The sequence below is a fragment of the Pseudophryne corroboree genome, chromosome 5 (genome assembly GCF_028390025.1).
Source record: "Pseudophryne corroboree isolate aPseCor3 chromosome 5, aPseCor3.hap2, whole genome shotgun sequence".
Classification (NCBI taxonomy): Eukaryota; Metazoa; Chordata; class Amphibia; order Anura; family Myobatrachidae; genus Pseudophryne; species Pseudophryne corroboree.
In genome coordinates this window covers 407,889,995-407,910,175 of record NC_086448.1, presented here as the reverse complement: position 1 = coordinate 407,910,175, position 20,181 = coordinate 407,889,995, and the positions used below count along the sequence as shown (strand labels likewise).

Below are 20,181 nucleotides of genomic sequence, written 5' to 3'. Positions count from 1 at the left end.
TTGTTAACTAATTCGGGTTATTGTTTAGGAAGCCATCTTTCAGAGGCTCCTCTGTTATCATACTGTTAACTGGGTTTAGATCACAAGTTGTACGGTGTGATTGGTGTGGCTGGTATGAGTCTTACCCGGGATTCAAAATCCTCCCTTATTGTGTACGCTCGTCCGGGCACAGTACCTAACTGGAGTCTGGAGGAGGGTCATAGGGGGAGGAGCCAGTACACACCACCTGACCTGTAAAAGCTTTACTTTTGTGCCCTGTCTCCTGCGGAGCCGCTATTCCCCATGGTCCTTTCAGGAACCCCAGCATCCACTACGGACTCCGAGAAATAGAATTATCGGTAAGTAAATTCTTATTTTAAATGCACAATGTTATGTCAAATCTCACACCGATAACTACGTGTGAGAAGGGAACATTAGTCCAGCAATCAGATAGTGCGGGGGTTTTTGACCGCTATTGGTAAATGCGTGTCTGTCAAACTTTATAAAAACCCAGGATACATTTGGGTTACTATAATCTATGTATAAACAATGACGATCGCTGTTAAAATAAGCTACAGAGTATATCTGTAAAGCTTCTGCTAACGCCGGTTACTTTCATCGTCGCTAGTTAAGCGCGACAAGGCCAGAGCTTGTTTGCTCCTAAATTTGATACACTCATTACGCATCCAGTATCAAAATGCAAACGGCGTTTTATCCCTTATAAGCGGTGGTACAAAACAGTCACGCCTTGTAAACAAGACGCTACAGTCAGCAAGCCAGTGGTTTGATGACCTCTTTTCCAATTGTGGAACCGCGTGTTTACATGTTACATTTGCGAGGTTTCAAAACTTCAACTCAGGGTTGTCTCAGCTATTTACAGATTAAAGGGCGAAACTGCCTCTGTCGAACAGTTTGGCATGTTGCCATTTAGTCTCTGCTGCTTTTCAGCTGTCTTTATAACAGGCAGTGGTACACCAACAGAGTCAGAGTGACTTATTTCTCTCTGTTTGAGCAAAACCAAACACAAGTCACTTACTGCAGTGGGAAATGGATTTTCAGCGGTTAGTATTTGCATATTGCAGCCATATCCATTCTGGTTGGTTTATCACAGGTTCTAGCGTTTGCTAATCGCCACAACATTAACCATGTCAGGTCTACTGTTTCTTATCGCCTCGGGTATTTACCAAAGTGATGTTGGTGATGATAGCTCATCTCACATAAGAACTCTGTCTCAACAGAGTTTTCTTTATATTAGATGATCTGCTCATAAGGACTCTGTCTCAACAAAGTTCCTCTAACTTGCGTTACTAAAATAGACTGAGGTAGCAGATCAAGTTCAAAAATAATCGCATCTAATTCCGTCTAAATGATGTTAATTCTTAGGTAAGATTATAAATACGGTAAATCAAAGACTTTTACCTACTACACCAGCAAGGACAAATGTACAGCTAGTAATTAGTGCAAAACACGCACACTAGCGGTACATTGGTGTATTCACCTGTTAAGAATAATGATGTGTTTCGAAGCGATTTAGTTCGCCGCCCTTCACTTGCGTGTCCCACAGAGGGGCGAGGGGGTATATACTCTGGACTAGAGTCGCAGAGGTTCAGGAGTTGTAGTTAAATAATATCAGCGACAAAGGTTCCAAAATCACGACAGATTGCTGTCAATAAAGGTCATGGAACTATGTGCAAAAGGTCCTGGAACTACGTGCATTTTACAATGCAATACATGCTTCGCTTTCAGTCTAACCAGGAACAGTCAGACAAGGCAACGGCAGTTGTATACACAACAACCAGGAGAACCAAGAAGCCGCATGGCAATGCGGCAGGTAACTCAAATCCTCAATGGCTCAGAACACCATTATGTGAAAATGTCAAGAGATCATTCCGTGAGTGGACATCTCTTAGACAGATGATCTCACCCGTCAGGATTTGGATCCTGAAAACTGGACATTAAATCCAGAGGTGTTTCATATGTGAGTCCACACAAGGGGTTACCCTCAGGTATACATGATGGCATTTCGCCACAATTACAAACGCTCAGTATGTGTACAGAACGACAGATCACAAGGGCAGTGGCGGTGGAGTTTCTCACATTCGTGTGGTCATTCAGCATCGTGTATCTGGCTCCACCAGTTTCCGCTGCTCTCTCCGTTGCTAAAACGGATCATAAGACAGTTCGTCACAGTCATACTGGTGGTATCTCAAGGGTTTCGGAAAAGCTTGCTTCTCGAATTTCCAAGGAATACTTGCACACGATCTTGGCCCGCTCATAATACGTTCAAACTGTTACATCAGGGAACGTTCTTTTACCCATAGTTACCTATGTACCTATTATCTATGTACCGCACTTGCGGTTGACGGGGTGAGGGTTCAGACCGCCCTCTTAAGAAATAGAGCATTACAGTATCGGTTATACCAACCATGTTAACTTGTAAGCCGCTTAAGGCAGCTCATTATTACAAAATTTCGTGTGCTTACATAGGTTGTAAACCTCGGAAGTTTACAACATCATCCTTCAAGTTACCCGTATTCTGTTAAACGGGGTGGGATGGAAAACTGCGTTGATCTACACTAGGAGTGCAGGTATCGGTGTGGTAAACTTATATTCAAAGACGGTTGCATCGATTTGCGTCTGTACACACACTTCTACAAGGTGTCATCAAAGTTCAGACTCTATTTATCCCACCTACAGCGCCAAGCGACTTGAGGTGGGGTTCAGATTTCTTACAGTTTTCATATTTTGGACCTTTTCAACAAATGGGAATTAAGTTTCTCACTTTTTTTCTTATAGCCTTGGCTTCTAGCCTTGGCTTCGGAAAGGGTTTTTGTTTTCATATTTGGGTGCCTTGTATTCCAAGCCACCGTATTTCAGTTTTCTCAGGACGAATTCGCTTTCGTATTCTTCACATCAATATACCATTAGTGGTTTTTGTGTGGACAGCACATTCTAGAATTCTGAATGTGGTACACGCATTACGCGTTTATATATGTCCCGAACGTCTACAGTACGTGATATGAATACGTTGTTGGTTCTCTATGATACTGCCAACTGGGGTTAGCCAGTTTCTCAGCAGACATTATTCCAGTTGGATAATAATAATGACTACAAGTCAGGCTTACTTTAAGGCTAAGTTACAATCGCCTATGTTAGTAATAGCTCATCCCACAGGTTCTGTGGGAATGTCAGACCCAGCGGGTCGTGGAGCGTCTACGACGCGGCTACATAGCCTTTAGTGCACCACGTTTGTGCACGTTTACACGTTATGAATGGTGGCGCCATTAGCATATAGCTTTGGGCTGCCTACTGTTACAAGTATCAAACAGCTCTCCCGCCCACGAGGGAAGCTTTGGTACGTCCCAAGAGTACTCCAGTGACCCCTAGTGGATGATAAAGAAAATAGGATTTTGGTACTTACCAGGTAAATCCTTTTCTTTGAATCCATAGGGGGCACTGGACGCCCACCCAGAGCAGTTTTACCTGGGTTGTTTTAAGCTCAAGGGAGCTTAGGGTAACAAGTTTACTTGATTAATATTAAGCTCAGAGGAGCTTATAATAACACATTTTCACCGATTGGTTCAAATTATAAAGTTCTATCGGTTATGGTGTCAACTGTTTAGTTGACAGTAAGGTTATGGGTCAACATTGTTGTTGTCCGTTGTTATGGTGTCAACTGTTTAGTTGACAATAAGGTTATGGGTCAACTTTGTTGTTGTCCGTTATGTTATAGGTATTCTCCATTGTCAACCTCTCTATATCCTGTTCGCTCAGTAAAAAACACTGACAAAGTACACTGAGGTACTCGGGGATATGGAGGGGGGAGAGTCCTAAATTTGAATATTCAGTGCCTTTGTTCGGCTACGCCCGTCCATATCCCAAGAGTACTCCAGTGCCCCCTATGGATTCAAAGAAATGGATTTACCTGGTAAGTACCAAAATCCTATTTTTACTGATCATGGGGTGTTGTTTTTTTTTTTTTTTTTTTTGTGCCTCCAGGCCTTGATAAAATGATGGTTGATAACGATGGTCAGGTAACTGTGACTAATGATGGTGCAACAATCCTTGCCATGATGGATGTCGATCATCAAATTGCTAAACTTATGGTTGAATTGTCCAAATCTCAAGATGATGAAATTGGTGACGGGACCACAGGAGTTGTTGGTAAGAATTTTAAAAATATGTTTTTGTGCGACCATATTTCTGCCACCATTTGTTATTTGCTGCAGAGGTGTGAGGAGGTTGTGGGTGAATTGCTTTAAACCTACAACTATACCATCAAAGACAATATTACATATTCCCGTACTTGGTAGTGGACTTCCAGTCAGCATAATAAAAAATAATCTAGCTTGACAGAACCGGAGACAAACAGACAGGACTGCGTCAATTTTTTGTAGCCTTTATTTGTTCAGTTTCTTATGTCTTTTTGGAACTATGCGGCTCCCAGAACTAAACACACAGTTCTAGGTGTGGTATCCATGAAGCTAGCTCCACACTGTTAATTTTTATTTATTAAGTTTCTTAGCGCAGATAATTCTGTCCAATTGGAAACAATGGTAACCCAAAACTGGGTAATAACAAACAGTCGTAGAGGTAGGAAGGCCCTGCTTCCAAGATTACAATCTATAGGGAAATAGCACCTATATTTGTGTATCGATGCCTATTTCATAGTTGTCCACCAGTTTGCAAAGGTTCTCAGTGGGCTGCATGATAAGGCCACACAGCTATGATGAACCGAAGTCGGGGGTATATGTGTGGACTTTACAGTCGGGATATAATTAGATAGGAAAGCTTACAAAGGTTATGTGAGTGGTTCTGGAATTTGATAAGCTTGCCAGAATAGGTGAGTTTTCTTGGAACGCATGAAGGTTTAGAGACTAGAGGAGAGTCTTATTGTGCATGGTAGGGCATTCCACAGAGTGGGTGCAGCCCGAAGAAAGTCCTGCAATCGTGCAAGTAATGGGTGTGGATGAGAGACGTAGAAATTGTGGAGAGCGAAGAGGTTGGGTTGACTTATATTTTGAGATAAGCGAAGAGCTGTACAAAGGTGTTTGGTTGATGGCCTTGTGTGTGAGTAAAAGTATTTTATGTTGAATTGGGTAGAATGCAGGTAACCAATGGAGGGACTAACGGCGTGGATCTGCAGACAATGAACGTCTAGCGAGGAAGATTATCCTTGCAGTTGCATGTAGTATGGATTGTAGTTGTGAGAACAGTAAGAAGACTATTGCAATAATCAATGCGAGAGATAATGAGAGCATTGATTAGCGTTTTTGTAATGTATGGTTGTATTTTGGGTATGTTTTTTAGATACATGATTTTGAGACAAATTGAATGTGGGAAACGAAGGACAGATCAGTCAGGTATAACACCCACGCAGCGAGCTTGTGGGGTAGTATTAATTGTCGAGTATTTAACAGTGATAGAGATCAGCTTGGTAACTACTATTGGCCGGTGGAAATATTAACTGTTTTAGAAATATTAAGTTTAAGGTGGTGAGATGACCTCAAAGATGAAACTGCAGTGAGGCATTAAGTGACACGGACCAATACAGATAGAGACAAATCTGGAGGGGAGATAGATTTGAGTATCCTCTACGTACAGATGATACTGAATCCAAAAGAGCTGATTAGTTTACAAAGAGATGAGGTATAGATTGAGAAAAGCAGAGGACCTAAGACTGAGCCCTGCGGTACTCCAATTGAGGGGTAAATTTACTAAAATGGGAGTTCTATTAAGATGGGATGTTGCCCATAGCAAACAATGAGATTCCAGTTATCTTCTACAATGTACTAGATAAACGAGAAGTAGAATCTGATTGGTTGCTAATGGGCAACATCCCATCTTAAATAGAACTCCCACCTTAGTAAATTTACCCCTGAAACAGGTAGTGAAGAGGAGATGGATTCCGAGCAGCAGACACTGAAGGAGCTATTAGATAGGTATGATAGGAACCAAGAAAGGGCTGTGTCTTGAAGACCTAGAGATCGTAGTGTTTGTATGAGAAGAGAGTGGTCAGTAGTGTCAAAAGCAGCAGAGAGATCTAGAAGAATAAGATGATCGAACCCCAAATCTGCACTTTTTATTTGCAAGTGGATGGGCCCAAATATCATCGGCGTGCACAGTGATTTTTGTTTGTTTAAAAAAACAACTTTCTGCTGCGGGGTACACTGGGCTCCACAAGGAAAGACACAGGGGTGTAGAGTAGGATCTTGATCTGAGGCACCTACAGGCTCAAAAGCTTTGACTGTTCCCAGAATGCATAGCGCCGCCTCCTCTATAACCCCGCCTCCCTGCACAGGAGCTCAGTTTTGTAGTTGGTGCCGCAGATAGCAGGCACATAACAGAGGGGCTGCTCTGGGCAGCCCTAAGAAGAGCTTTTTGAGAATAAAAGTGAAGACTTCAAGGCTGTAGCAGTGTGTACATGTCTAGTGACATTCACTGCTGCAGCTCCATCTCTCCCCAGCGGCGCTGTACACTCCTGAGCCCTGGTTGCCGGGTAACTACAGCAGGAGGCTCCGTTTTTTTTTTTTTTCTGGTCAGGCACACACGACGGGGGCTCTCCGGGATTGCGTGGCCGCGCTTCGGGAGGTGGTGAGTGGGTCCTGCTCGCGGGACTCGTACTTTATCGCGGTCGGTGGGAGGCGGGCCGCGGATACTGGCAGTACAGGCGATCCCACTAGATCACCAGGGCATGGGTGCAGGTCAGGTTTTCCCTTAACACCTTTTTATGTGTAGCCCGCAGTACCTGGTGGTTTTGCCAGCAGAGGGGATAAGGCTTAGACCTGGAGCCCCAGGGCGCCATTTCCAGCAAATGTTCCCGCCCTGGAGCTGCATATCTGTCTCTCCCTCATTCCCTGTCAGTGTGTGGGCGCCATTTCTCTCAGCTACACTGTGTTCCTGGGACTGCTTGGGCAAATCCTTCTGTGTAAAGCCGCCTGGTTGTCAGCGCTGTGACTTTACATGACACTTAAGTATTCTACATGTCAATTAGACAGTGTTAGTTAAGAGTGCATTTAGTCAGGGTTCTCTGGTACAAGTACCCTGTGATATACATCCAGTTCTTACTGTGCAGTGTTATATCTATTGACTATATAGCTATATATATAAGCTGGTCCAGTGCAGTATTATTGTTAGTTATAACCTCTGCATTGTTTAACTGTGACTATATGTGTGTGCATTAGCTTGCTGAGTGGTTTCCATTTCGTGTCTCTCACTCAACTTGCTATCCCTATATTCTATAACCTGAGGGGGCTTGGTGCGTCAGGTTTATATTTTCATATAGGATTTTCACAAGATATACTTTAATACGTATTTCTTTTTCATCCACTAGGGGTCACTGGAGTACTCTTGGGATATGGACGGCTTCCGTAGGAAACAGGGCACTGAATATTTAAATTTAGAACACTCCACCCCTCCATATTCCCGAGTACCTCAGTGTTTTTTCTGTGCTCGAAGTAGCAGCAGGTCATTGTGGCTGGGTCCACGATTTTTTTTGAATATTTTTTTGTTTTAAGTGACTTTTCTTTTTCCCTACACATCCCTTTCCCCCTTCCAAAAGGCAGGGTCAGGGATAGTGCAAGCTGCTAATAGCAGCTGTGGCGTGTCGGTCCTCACTGAATGAGCTCCCTCACAGCCACACACATCCTCCTACACAGGCTGGCCGGCGCTTGCAGAGAAGCCCCGTCGGAGCCTCACCACAAGCAGCAGGAGTGAAGGTATGTTGAACGGGGGCGGTCAGCTCCCCGCTGCGGCCCCGCTGTGTGAAGGACATTGGTTTCAGGCGCTGGGATCCCTCTACTGACGGCCGCTCGCCGCCGCTGCTCCGGCCGCCGCTTCTCCGAGCCCCGCCGCTCATAGCGCTTCACGGCGCGCTACCCGGCTCCCGCTGGCGGCCCCACAGCTCGCTGCCCGCCCCGCACTGCATCCGCAACGGAGCAGACGGGGGGGGGGGGGCGCGCGTTACAGTGGCGAATTACGGATATTCTTCATAAGATCAGCGGCACAAGGGCAAGCAGCAGCATCAGGGCTGCAGGGATTTTACACAGGCTGTTTATACAGAGTTATATGTATCAGTTAAGAGCTAGTAACCTGTACTGTGATTATAAGTTTAAGCATGGCAGCCATTTTAACCATGCTTCCTGTGTCTTCCTGCTGTGATTCCAGAAAGTTCCAGTACTACATCTCTTCTCCACCGGAGGCGCAGGGGTGTTAGTGGGAATTTGGGATCACATTTCATACTGGCCACGTGTACTGCACTTGGCCAGATATATATATATATATAGAGACACCTTGGTACTATTTTACTGAGTCGTGCAAGTGTCTGTTTTTTGTGTATTGTATTGTCTGTCGCCATAATGAGTAAGGCACCAGCAAAAACTGAAAAGCATAATTGCAAAGTCTGTAGCAGTGTGTTACCGGATGGATCTACCACATGTAAAGTATGTTTTGTGGATTCGGTTCCGAATAAAAATTCTGCTCCGGCTTTACAGCCAATTTCCTCCTCGGACCCTCCATGGGAAATGCTAGCCAATGTACTGGCTGGGTTGCAATCAGAATTGACCGCCGCTCGACAGGAGCGGGAAACGGCAAGATCTGAGTCTAGGGTGAAGACCGCCAGAACTACCAGAGGGGTCTCAGCCTTGCGAAAGTTCCAAATCCATTTTAGGTAGACGGGATAAATTTCATATGTCTTATGATTTACCAGTTTCTGCTATGTTGCATTCTGACGATTCCATGCCAGACCTCACGGCACAAGATGAGGGTGAGGAGGGCGAAGTGGAGTCAGATAGTGAGGATTTTAACAGCTCCGGTATGATAATCTCATCAGAGCGGTGCGTCAGTCTCTGAAGTTTACAGAAACTGAGGAGCCTCTGACAAATGATCAGGTCGTATTTACTAAACGACAGAGAACTCCAATAAGTTTTCCTGTGTCGGAGTCTTTTAATAAGATGTTAGTAGAAACTTGACAGATTCCAGATAAACTGTTTTCTATACCTCGCAGATTTAAGTCTAGTTACCCGTTTCCAGACTTGGTGACATGTACATGGGAGAATCCACCAATAGTTGATTCGTCAGTGTCGAAACTTACAAAGAAATTAACCATACCAGTGCCAGCGGCTACTATGCTTAAAGACCCTTCAGATCGCAAAATAGAAACTATGCTAAAGTCCATGTATGTAGCAGCAGGAGTGCTGCTGAGACCTGGCTTGGTTGGCATCTGGGTCACTAAGGCGCACATAGTATGGATTACAGAACTCAAGTCTGCCCTACATGACGAACACCTTATACTTCTTGCTGATCAAATGTGTGAGGCTGCGGAGTATCTGTGTACAGCTTCTACTGACGTCTGTCAGCTCACTTCTCGTATTTCATCGTCGCTAGTTACAGCACGACGAGCACTCTGGCTGCGTTCTTGGCAAGCGGAGGCAGAGGTCAAAAGGGGTATAGAGGCGTTACCTTACGATGGCAAGAAGTTGTTTGGTCCTGAATTGGATACATGGATTTCTGAGGCTACGGGTGAAAAGTCTGTTTTCTTACCATTGCCTCCACCGGTACCAAGAAGGAGGTACTCTGGACCTTCGTTCAAATCCTTTAGACCGCAGTCCTTTCGCGGACGTGGCAGAGGAACAGCCACGCCTGGTAGACGTGGTTTCCAACAAACCAACACAAGTCGTCAGGACGCTAAGGCTACCGACAAGCCAGTGGCATGACGGGCTACCAGCCCATCTCGGTTCTCCGATTGTGGGAGCACGCCTTCAGACGTTCCATTTGGCGTGGTTCCAGACATCCGCGGATTGGTGGATCCGCAATTTAGTGTTACAAGGTTACAAAATAGAGTTCGACTGTCTTCCGCCACTGCGGTTTTTCAAGACAGGATTGCCTCTGTCGGACGACAAGAGGGTGGTTCTGCAAATTGCCATTCAGTCCCTACTGGATTCAGCAGTTTTGATTCCAGTCCCTGTACACCAACAGGGTCAGGGTTATTATTCCAGTCTGTTTGTGGTACCAAAGCCGAATGGCTCAGTCAGACCAATATTGAACTTAAAGGGTCTCAATTGGTACGTAACTTACTACAGATTCAAGATGGAATCTCCGCGCTCAGTGATTGCAAGTTTAGAGCCAAAGGAGTTCATGATTGCGCTAGATCTCAAGGATGCGTACTTACACATTCCGATTTGGCAGCCTCATCAGCGGTTCTTGCGGTTTGCAATACGCCAGAACCATTACCAGTTTCAGGCTCTACCGTTTGGCCTATCGTCAGCGCCTCGGGTATTCACCAAAGTGATGTCTGTGATGATAGCTCATCTCAGATCCCTGGGAGTGACAATAGTTCCGTATTTGGACGATTTGCTCATCAAAGCCCCATCTCAACACATACTTCTCCAACATGCGCTACTAATGTACAATGTACTGGTTCACCACGGTTGGATTGTCAACTTCAAGAAATCACATCTAATTCCGTCTCAACGCCTTCAATTCCTAGGTATGATTTTCGATACGGTCAATCAAAGAATTTACCTACCACAACAGAAAGTACAGATTATTTGCCATCTGGTACAATTAGTGCTCAAGCCACGCACAGTCTCTGTACATTTGTGCATTCGCCTCTTAGGAACAATGGTGGCGGCTTTCGAAGCGCTTCAGTTCGGAAGATTTCACTCGCGTCCATTTCAACTGGATGTGCTCGCACAGTGGTCGGGCTCGCATCTGCAGATTCACCACAGGGTGAGGTTGTCGCCAAGGGCAAGGGTGTCTCTGCTCTGGTGGCTCAAGGAACACAATTTAACCGCAGGGAGACTGTTCGGCGGCTGGAATTGGATAATTCTAACGACGGACGCCAGTCTCGGAGGTTGGGGAGCTGTAGTTTAAAATTGTCAGCTCCAGGGTCTCTGGGCGGATCACGAAAGATTGCTGTCTATAAATGTCCTGGAACTCCGGGCAATTTACAATGCGCTACGACAAGCAGTGCACATGCTTCGGTCTCACACTGTCCAGGTGCAGTCAGACAATGCGACGGCAGTCGCAAACATCAACAAACAAGGAGGAACGAGAAGCCGCATGGCAATGCGGGAAGTAGCTCGAATCCTCAATTGGACGGAATACCACCAGGTGATATTGTCGGCAGTGTTCATTCCGGGAGTGGACAACTGGGAGGCGGATTATCTCAGCCGTCGGGATTTTCATCCAGGAGAATGGGCATTAAATCCAAAAGTGTTTCACATGTTGGTTCAGCGGTGGGGTTACCCTCAGGTGGACCTGATGGAGTCTCGACACAATCAACAAACGCTCCAGTATGTGTCCAGAACGAGAGATCAAGAGGCAGTGGCGGTGGATGCTCTCACCGTCGCGTGGCCGTACAGCCTCGTGTATCTGTTTCCACCGTTTCCGCTGCTCCCTCTGGTGCTAAAACGGATCAAAAGAGAGTCCGTCACAGTCATACTAGTGGCGCCTCATTGGCCTCGGAGAGCTTGGTTCTCGGATCTCCGCAGACTATTCTTGGCCACTCCCTCTACGTCCGGACTTGTTACAACAGGGTCCGTTCCTTTACCCCGATTTAGCGCGGCTGCGTTTGACGGGGTGGATGTTGAGACCGCCCTCTTAAGAAGAGAGGGCATTCCAGAATCAGTTATACCAACCATGTTACGAGCTAGGAAGCCGGTTACGGCAGCTCATTATTACAGAATTTGGCGTGCCTATATAGGTTGGTGTGAAGCTCGGAAGTTTCCGACATCATCTTTCAAGTTATCCCGTCTTTTGTTATTTCTACAGACTGGGTTAGATGGAGGACTGCGTTTATCTACACTAAAGGTGCAGGTATCTGCGTTTGTAAATTTATTTTCAAAGACGATTGGCTCTATTGCCGTCGGTACACACTTTTCTGCAAGGTGTCCTCAGAGTACAGCCTCCATTCATTCCACCTACAGCGCCATGGGACTCGAATCTGGTTTTAGATTTCTTACAGTCTTCATTTTTTGAGCCCTTACAGCAAGTGGATATAAAGTTTCTTACTTGGAAAACAATTTTTCTTCTAGCCTTGGCTTCGGCAAGGCGTGTTTCAGATTTGGGTGCCTTGTCATGCAAGCCACCGTATTTGGTGTTTCATGATGACAGAGCGGAACTTCGGACGAATCCCGCTTTCTTACCAAAGGTAGTGTCATCTTTTCACATCAATCAACCAATAGTTGTTCCTGTGTTGACAGCACATTCTGGAACTCTGGATGTGGTACGCGCATTACGCGTTTATGTATCCCGAACGTCTACAGTTCGTAAGACGGATACGTTGTTTGTTCTCTATGATGCTGCCAAGATGGGTTGGCCAGCTTCTAAACAGACCTTATCCAGATGGATAAAACTGACCATACGTCAGGCTTACCTTCAGGCTAGGTTACAGCCGCCTACATCGGTAACAGCTCATTCCACACGTTCTGTTTGAACTTCATGGGCAGCTGGTCGTGGAGCTTCTACGACGCAGCTTTGCCGTGCGGCTACATGGTCTTCAGTGCACACGTTTGTGCGCTTTTACAAGTTTGATACTTTTGCGGCATCAGCATCTAGCTTTGGCCGCCTAGTGTTACAGGTGCCAAACAGCTCTCCCGCCCACGGGGGAAGCTTTGGTACGTCCCAAGAGTACTCCAGTGACCCCTAGTGGATGAAAAAGAAAATAGGATTTTGGTACTTACCAGGTAAATCCTTTTCTTTGAATCCATAGGGGGCACTGGACGCCCACCCAGAGCAGTTTTACCTGGTTTGCGGTAAGTTCAGAGAATCTTATGGTAACACACTCTCACCGACTGGTTCAAATGATAACGTGCTGGTTATGGTGTCAACTGTTTAGTTGTCAGTAACTTTATGTGTCAACTTCGTTGTTGTCCGTTATGTTATATGTAATACTCCATTGTCAACCTCTCTATAGTTCCTGTTCGGCTCAGTAAAAAACAGGTACTCGGGGATATGGAGGGGTGGAGTGTTCTAAATTTAAATATTCAGTGCCCTGTTTCCTACGGAAGCCGTCTATATCCCAAGAGTACTCCAGTGCCCCCTATGGATTCAAAGAAAAGGATTTACCTGGTAAGTACCAAAATCCTATTTTCTTTTTCTCTAACGTCCTAGTGGATGCTGGGGACTCCGTAAGGACCATGGGGAATAGCGGGCTCCGCAGGAGACTGGGCACTCTAAAGAAAGATTTAGTACTATCTGGTGTGCACTGGCTCCTCCCTCTATGCCCCTCCAGACCTCAGTTAGAATCTGTGCCCGGCCGAGCTGGGTGCTCCTAGTGGGCTCTCCTGAGCTTGCTAGAGAAGAAAGTATTTTGTTAGGTTTTTTGTTTTCAGAGAGCTTCTGCTGGCAACAGACTCTCTGCTACGAGGGACTGAGGGGAGAGAAGCAAACCTACTCACGGCAGCTAGGTAGCGCTTCTTAGGCTACTGGACACCATTAGCTCCAGAGGGATCGAACACAGGTACCTAACCTTGATCGTCCGTTCCCGGAGCCGCGCCGCCGTCCCCCTCGCAGAGCCAGAAGAACAGAAGCAGCAGAAGCATGAAGACATCGAAATCGGCGGCTGAAGACTCCTGTCTTCACTTAAGGTAGCGCACAGCACTGCAGCTGTGCACCATTGCTCCCACAGCACACCGCACACTCCGGTCACTGTAGGGCGCAGGGGGGGTGGGGCGCCCTGGGCAGCAATTAAATACCTTTTTTGGCAAAAAGAGGCATATATACAGTCTGGGACTGTATATATGCCAGAGCCCCCGCCATTTTTTATACATTTAAGCGGGACAGAAGCCCGCCGCTGAGGGGGCGGGGCCTTCTTCCTCAGCACACCAGCGCCATTTTCTCTTCACAGCTCCGCTGGAAGGACGCTCCCCAGGCTCTCCCCTGCAGTATTCAGGTGCATTAGAGGGTAAAAAAGAGAGGGGGGGGCACATAAATTTAGGCGCAGTATATATACATATATTAACAGCAGCTACAGGGTAAACACTAAGGTACTGTGTAATCCCTGGGTTATATAGCGCTGGGGTGTGTGCTGGCATACTCTCTCTCTGTCTCCCCAAAAGCCTTTTGTGGGGTCCTGTCCTCAGTCAGAGCATTCCCTGTGTGTGTGCTGTGTCGGTACGCCTGTGTCGACGTGTTTGATGAGGAAGGATACGTGGAGGCAGAACAAGTGCAGCTGAGTGTGGTGACGGTGCCGACACCTGATTGGATGGATATGTGGAAGGTGTTAAATGATGATGTTAACTCCTTGCATAGCAGGTTGGATAAAACTGTAACCGTAGGACAGGCAGGGTCTCAACCCATGCCTGCTCCTGCAGCGCAGAGGCCCTCGGGGTCCCAAAAGCGCACACTATCCCAGATAGTTGACACAGATGTCGACACGGAGTCTGACGCCAGTGTCGATGACGATGATGCAAAGTTGCAGCCTAAAATGACTAAAGCCATCCGCTACATGATTGTAGCTATGAAGGATGTATTACACATTTCTGAGGAAAATCCTGTCCCTGACAAGAGGATTTAGATGTATGGGGAGAAAAAGCATGAAGTGACTTTTCCGCCTTCCCATGAATTAAATGAATTATGTGAAAAAGCATGGGATTCCCCTGACAGGAAGGTGATAGTTTCCAAGAGATTACTCATGGCGTATCCTTTCCCGCCAACGGACAGGTTACGCTGGGAATCCTCCCCTAGGGTAGACAAGGCATTGACACGCTTGTATAAAAAGGTGGCCCTGCCGTCTCCGGATACGGCCGTCCTAAAGGATCCTGCTGATAGAAAGCAGGAAGCTATCCTGAAGTCAGTTTATACACATTCTGGCACACTGCTGAGGCCAGCAATTGCTTTGGCCTGGATGTGTAGTGCAGTAGCTGCATGGACGGATTCTCTGTCTGAGGAGTTAGATACCCTGGACAGGGAAACTGTTCTACTGACCCTGGCACATATCAAGGACGCGGTCCTATATATGCGGGATGCCCAGAGGGACATTTGCCTGCTGGGCTCTAGAGTTAACGCTATGTCCATTTCTGCCAGAAGGGTCCTGTGGACTCGGCAATGGACAGGGGATACCGACTCTAAAAAACACATGGAGGTTTTACCTTATAAGGGTGAGGAATTGTTTGGGGACGGTCTCTCGGACCTCATTTCCACAGCTACGGCTGGGAAGTCAAATTTCTTGCCTTATGTCCCTCCACAACCCAAGAAAGCACCGTATTGCCAAATGCAGTTCTTTCGTTCTCAGAGGAGCAAGAAGGTCAGAGGTGCGTCCTTTCTTGCCAGAGGCAGGGGTAGAGGAAAAAAGCTGCACCACGCAGCTAGTTCCCAGGAACAAAAGTCTTCCCCCGCTTCCACTAAGTCCACCGCATGACGCTGGGGCTCCACAGGCGGAACCAGGAGCGGTGGGGGGCGCGTCTCCGACATTTCAGCCACCAGTGGGTTCTCTCACAGGTGGATCCTTGGGCTATACAAATTGTGTCTCAGGGATACAAGCTGGAATTCGAGGTGATGCCCCCTCACCGTTACCTAAAATCCGCCTTGCCAGCTTCTCCCACGGGGAGGGAGATAGTACTGACGGCTATTCACAAGCTGTACCTCCAGCAAGTGATAATAATGGTACCCCCCCTTCAGCAGGGAAGGGGGTTACTATTCCACACTGTTTGTGGTACCGAAACCGGACGGTTCGGTAAGACCCATTCTAAATTTAAAATCCTTTAACATTTACATGAAAAAGTTCAAGTTCAAAATGGAATCGCTCAGAGCGGTCATTGCCAGCCTGGAAGAGGGGGATTTTATGGTATCTCTGGACATCAAGGATGCGTACTTGCATGTCCCCATTTATCCGCCTCACCAGGAGTACCTCAGGTTTGTGGTACAGGACTGTCATTACAAATTCCAGCCGTTGCCGTTTGATCTATCCACGGCACCGAGAGTCTCTACCAAGGTAATGGCGGAGATGATGGTACTTCTCCGGAAGCATGGAGTTAGTTATCCCGTACTTGGACGATCTCCTCCATAAAGGCGAGGTCCAGAGAGCAGTTGTTGGTCAGCGTAGCGCACTCTCAGGAAGTGTTGCTACGGCACGGCTGGATTCTGAATATTCCAAAGTCGCAGCTGATTCCTACGACGCGTCTGCCCTTCCTGGGCATGATTCTGGACACAGAACAGAAGAAGGTATTTCTCCCGGAGGAGAAGGCTCAGGAGTTAGTGACCATGGTCAGGGATCTCCTGAAACCAAAGCAGGTGTCGGTGCATCACTGCACGCGAGTCCTGGGAAAGATGGTAGCGTCATACGAAGCCATTCCTTTCGGCAGGTTCCATGCCAGGATCTTTCAGTGGGATCTGTTGGACAAGTGGTCCGGATCGCATCTTCAGATGCATCGGCTGATCGCCCTGTCCCCGAGGGCCAGGGTGTCTCTTCTGTGGTGGCTGCAGAGTGCTCATCTTCTCGAGGGCCGCAGGTTCGGCATACAGGACTGGGTCCTGGTGACCACGGATGCAAGCCTCCACGGATGGGGGCAGTCACTCAGGGAAGAAACTTCCAGGGGCTGTGGTCAAGTCAGGAGACTCGTCTGCACATAAACATACTGGAATTAAGGGCCATATACAACGCCCTGAGTCAAGCAGAGCCCCTGCTTCGAGACCAACCAGTGCTGATTCAGTCAGACAACATCACGGCAGTCGCCCATGTAAACCGACAGGGTGGCACAAGAAGCAGGGTGGCGATGGCGGAAGCCACAAGGATTCTTCGTTGGGCGGAGAATCACGTACAAGCACTGTCAGCAGTGTTCATTCCGGGAGTGGACAACTGGGAAGCAGACTTCCTCAGCAGGCACGACCTCCACCCGGGAGAGTGGGGACTTCATCAAGAAGTCTTCGAGCAGATTGCAAATCGGTGGGAACGGCCACAGGTGGACATGATGGCGTCCCGCCTAAACAAAAAGCTAAAAAAATATTGCGCCAGGTCAAGGGACCCTCAGGCAATAGCTGTGGACGCACTGGTAACTCCGTGGGTGTTCCAGTCGGTATATGTGTTTCCTCCTCTTCCCCTCATACACAAGGTACTGAGAATAGTAAGAAAAAGAGGAGTGAGAACGATACTCATTGTTCCGGGTTGGCCAAGAAGGACTTGGTACCCAGAACTTCAAGAGATGGTCACAGAGGACCCATGGCCTCTCTCTGCCTCTCAGACAGGACCTGTTGCAGCAGGGGCCTTGTCTTCCAAGACTTACCGCGGCTGCGTTTGACGGCATGGCGGTTGAACGCCGGATCATAGCGGAAAAGGGTATACCGGATGAAGTAATTCCTACGCTGATAAGAGCTAGGAAGGATGTGACAGCAAAGCATTATCACTGCATATGGCGGAAATATGTTGCTTGGTGTGAGGCCAGGAAGGCCCCTACAGAGGACTTCCAGTTGGGTCGTTTTCTGCATTTCCTACAGTCAGGTGTGACTATGGGCCTCAAATAAGGGTCCATAAAGGTTCAGATCTCGGCCCTATCCATTTTCTTTCAAAAAGAACTGGTTTCACTGCCTGAGGTTCAGACGTTTGTGAAGGGAGTGCTGCATATTCAGCCTCCTTTTGTGGCACCTTGGGATCTTAACGTTGTGTTGGATTTCCTGAAATCCCACTGGTTTGAGCCACTTGAGACCGTGGAGCTAAAATATCTCACGTGTAAAGTGGTCATGCTATTGGCCTTAGCTTCGGCTAGGCGTGTGTCAGAATTGTCGGCTTTGTCATGTAAAAGCCCCTATCTGATCTTCCATATGGACAGGGCAGAATTGAGTACTCGTCCCCAATTTCTCCCTAAGGTGGTATCATCGTTTCATTTGAGCCAACCTATTGTGGTGCCTGCGGCTACTAGGGACTTGGAGGATTCCAAGTTGCTGGACGTAGTCCGGGCTTTGAAAATTTATGTTTCCAGAACGGCGGGAGTCAGAAAGTCTGACTCGCTGTTTATTCTGTATGCAGCCAACAAGGTTGGCGCTCCTGCTTCGAAGCAGACTATTGCTTGCTGGATCTGTAGCACGATTCAGTTGGCTCACTCTGCGGCTGGATTGCCGCATCCAAAAACAGTAAAAGCCCATTCCACAAGGAAGGTGGGCTCTTCTTGGGCGGCTGCCCGAGGGGTCTCGGCTTTACAGCTTTGCCGAGCTGCTACTTGGTCGGGTTCAAACACATTTGCTAAGTTCTACAAGTTTGATACCCTGGCTGAGGAGGACCTTGAGTTTGCTCATTCGGTGCTGCAGAGTCGTCCGCACTCTCCCGCCCGTTTGGGAGCTTTGGTATAATCCCCATGGTCCTTACGGAGTCCCCAGCATCCACTAGTACCTCAGAGAAAATAAGAATTTACTCACCGGTAATTCTATTTCTCGTAGTCCGTAGTGGATGCTGGGCGCCCGTCCCAAGTGCGGACTTCTTCTGCAATACGTGTATATAGTTATTGCTTACTAAAGGGTTATTGTTATGAGCCATCCGTTGATTGAGGCTCAGTTGTTCATACTGTTAACTGGGTATGGTTATCACAAGTTATACGGTGTGGCTGGTATGAGTCTTACCCTGGATTCCAAATCCTTTCCTTGTAGTGTCAGCTCTTCCGGGCACAGTTTCCCTAACTGAGGTCTGGAGGAGGGGCATAGAGGGAGGAGCCAGTGCACACCAGATAGTACCTAATCTTTCTTTAGAGTGCCCAGTCTCCTGCGGAGCCCGTCTATTCCCCAAGGTCCTTACGGTGTCCCCAGCATCCACTACGGACTACGAGAAATAGAATTACCGGTGAGTAAATTCTTATTTTTAATACCTACCGGTAAATCCTTAGCGGATGCTGGGCGCCCATCCCAGTGCGGTCTGTTAATTGCAGTTGTTTCGGTTACACGAAGTTTGTGTATCGGTTATGTTCAGCTTTTTGCTGTTTTTCGTTCATACTGTTATCTGGTATTCTTTCTGATCCAGTTGTACGGTGTATTTTGTGGTGTGAGTTGGTATGTGTCACCCTTAGTGTAACAAAAATCCTTTTCCTCGAAATGTCCGTCTCCCTGGGCACAGTTCCTATAACTGAGGTCTGGAGGAGGGGCATAGAGGAGGGAGGAGCCAGTTCACACCCATTCAAAGTTTTAGTGTGCCTATGTCTCCTTCAGATCTGGTCTATACCCCATGGTCCTTTTAGAGTCCCCAGCATCCTTTACGGACTAGGAGATAAGAATTTACCGGTAAGTATTAAAATCCTATTTTCTCTGACGTCCTAGTGGATGCTGGGAACTCCGTAAGGACCATGGGGAATAGCGGCTCCGCAGGAGACTTGGCACAAAAGTAAAGCTTTAGGACTACCTGGTGTGCACTGGCTCCTCCAAGCCTCAGTTAGATTTTTGTGCCTGGCCGAGAAGGGTGCACACTAGGGGCTCTCCTGAGCTTCTTAGTGAAAGTTTAGTTTTAGGTTTTTTATTTTCAGTGAGACCTGCTGGCAACAGGCTCACTGCATCGAGGGACTAAGGGGAGAAGAAGCGAACCTGCCTGCTTGCAGCCAGCTTGGGCTTCTTAGGCTACTGGACACCATTAGCTCCAGAGGGACCGAACACAGGCCCAGCCTCGGAGTCCGGTCCCAGAGCCGCGCCGCCGGCCCCCTTACAGAGCCAGAAGCATGAAGAGGTCCGGAAAAATCGTCGGCAGAAGACATCAGTCTTCAACAAGGTAGCGCACAGCACTGCAGCTGTGCGCCATTGCTCCTCAGGCACACTTCACACTCCGGTCACTGAGGGTGCAGGGCGCTAGGGGGGGGCGCCCTGAGCAGCAATGTAAAACACCTTGGCTGGCGAAAATACACCACATATAACCCCCGGGGCTATATGGAAGTATTTTAACCCCTGCCAGAATTCACCAAAAAGCGGGAGAAAAGGCCGCCGAGAAGGGGGCGGAGCCTATCTCCTCAGCACACTGGCGCCATTTTCTATCACAGCTCCGCTGGAAGGACGTCTCCCTGACTCTCCCCTGCAGTCCTGCACTACAGAAAAGGGTAAAAAAGAGAGGGGGGCACTAATTTGGCGCAGTTTTGATAACAGCAGCTATAAAGGGAAAAGCACATTTTATAGTGGTATTCCTGTCATATATATATATATATATATATATATATATATATATATATATATATATATATATATATATATATATATATATATATATATATATATATATATATATAGCGCTCTGGTGTGTGC

At 47.3% G+C, this 20,181-nt stretch overlaps 1 protein-coding gene across 3 annotated transcripts in view; it reads left to right on the top strand.

The window, feature by feature from the left end:
- Positions 1 to 20,181, top strand: part of CCT5 (chaperonin containing TCP1 subunit 5) — a 187,837-nt gene that overhangs the window by 40,492 nt on the left and 127,164 nt on the right. For all 3 annotated transcript variants that reach the window (XM_063922762.1, XM_063922761.1, XM_063922760.1), the window contains exon 3: positions 3,979 to 4,143. In XM_063922762.1, coding sequence (XP_063778832.1) covers positions 3,979 to 4,143 — 165 coding nt within the window. The remainder of the gene's footprint in view (positions 1 to 3,978; positions 4,144 to 20,181) is intronic.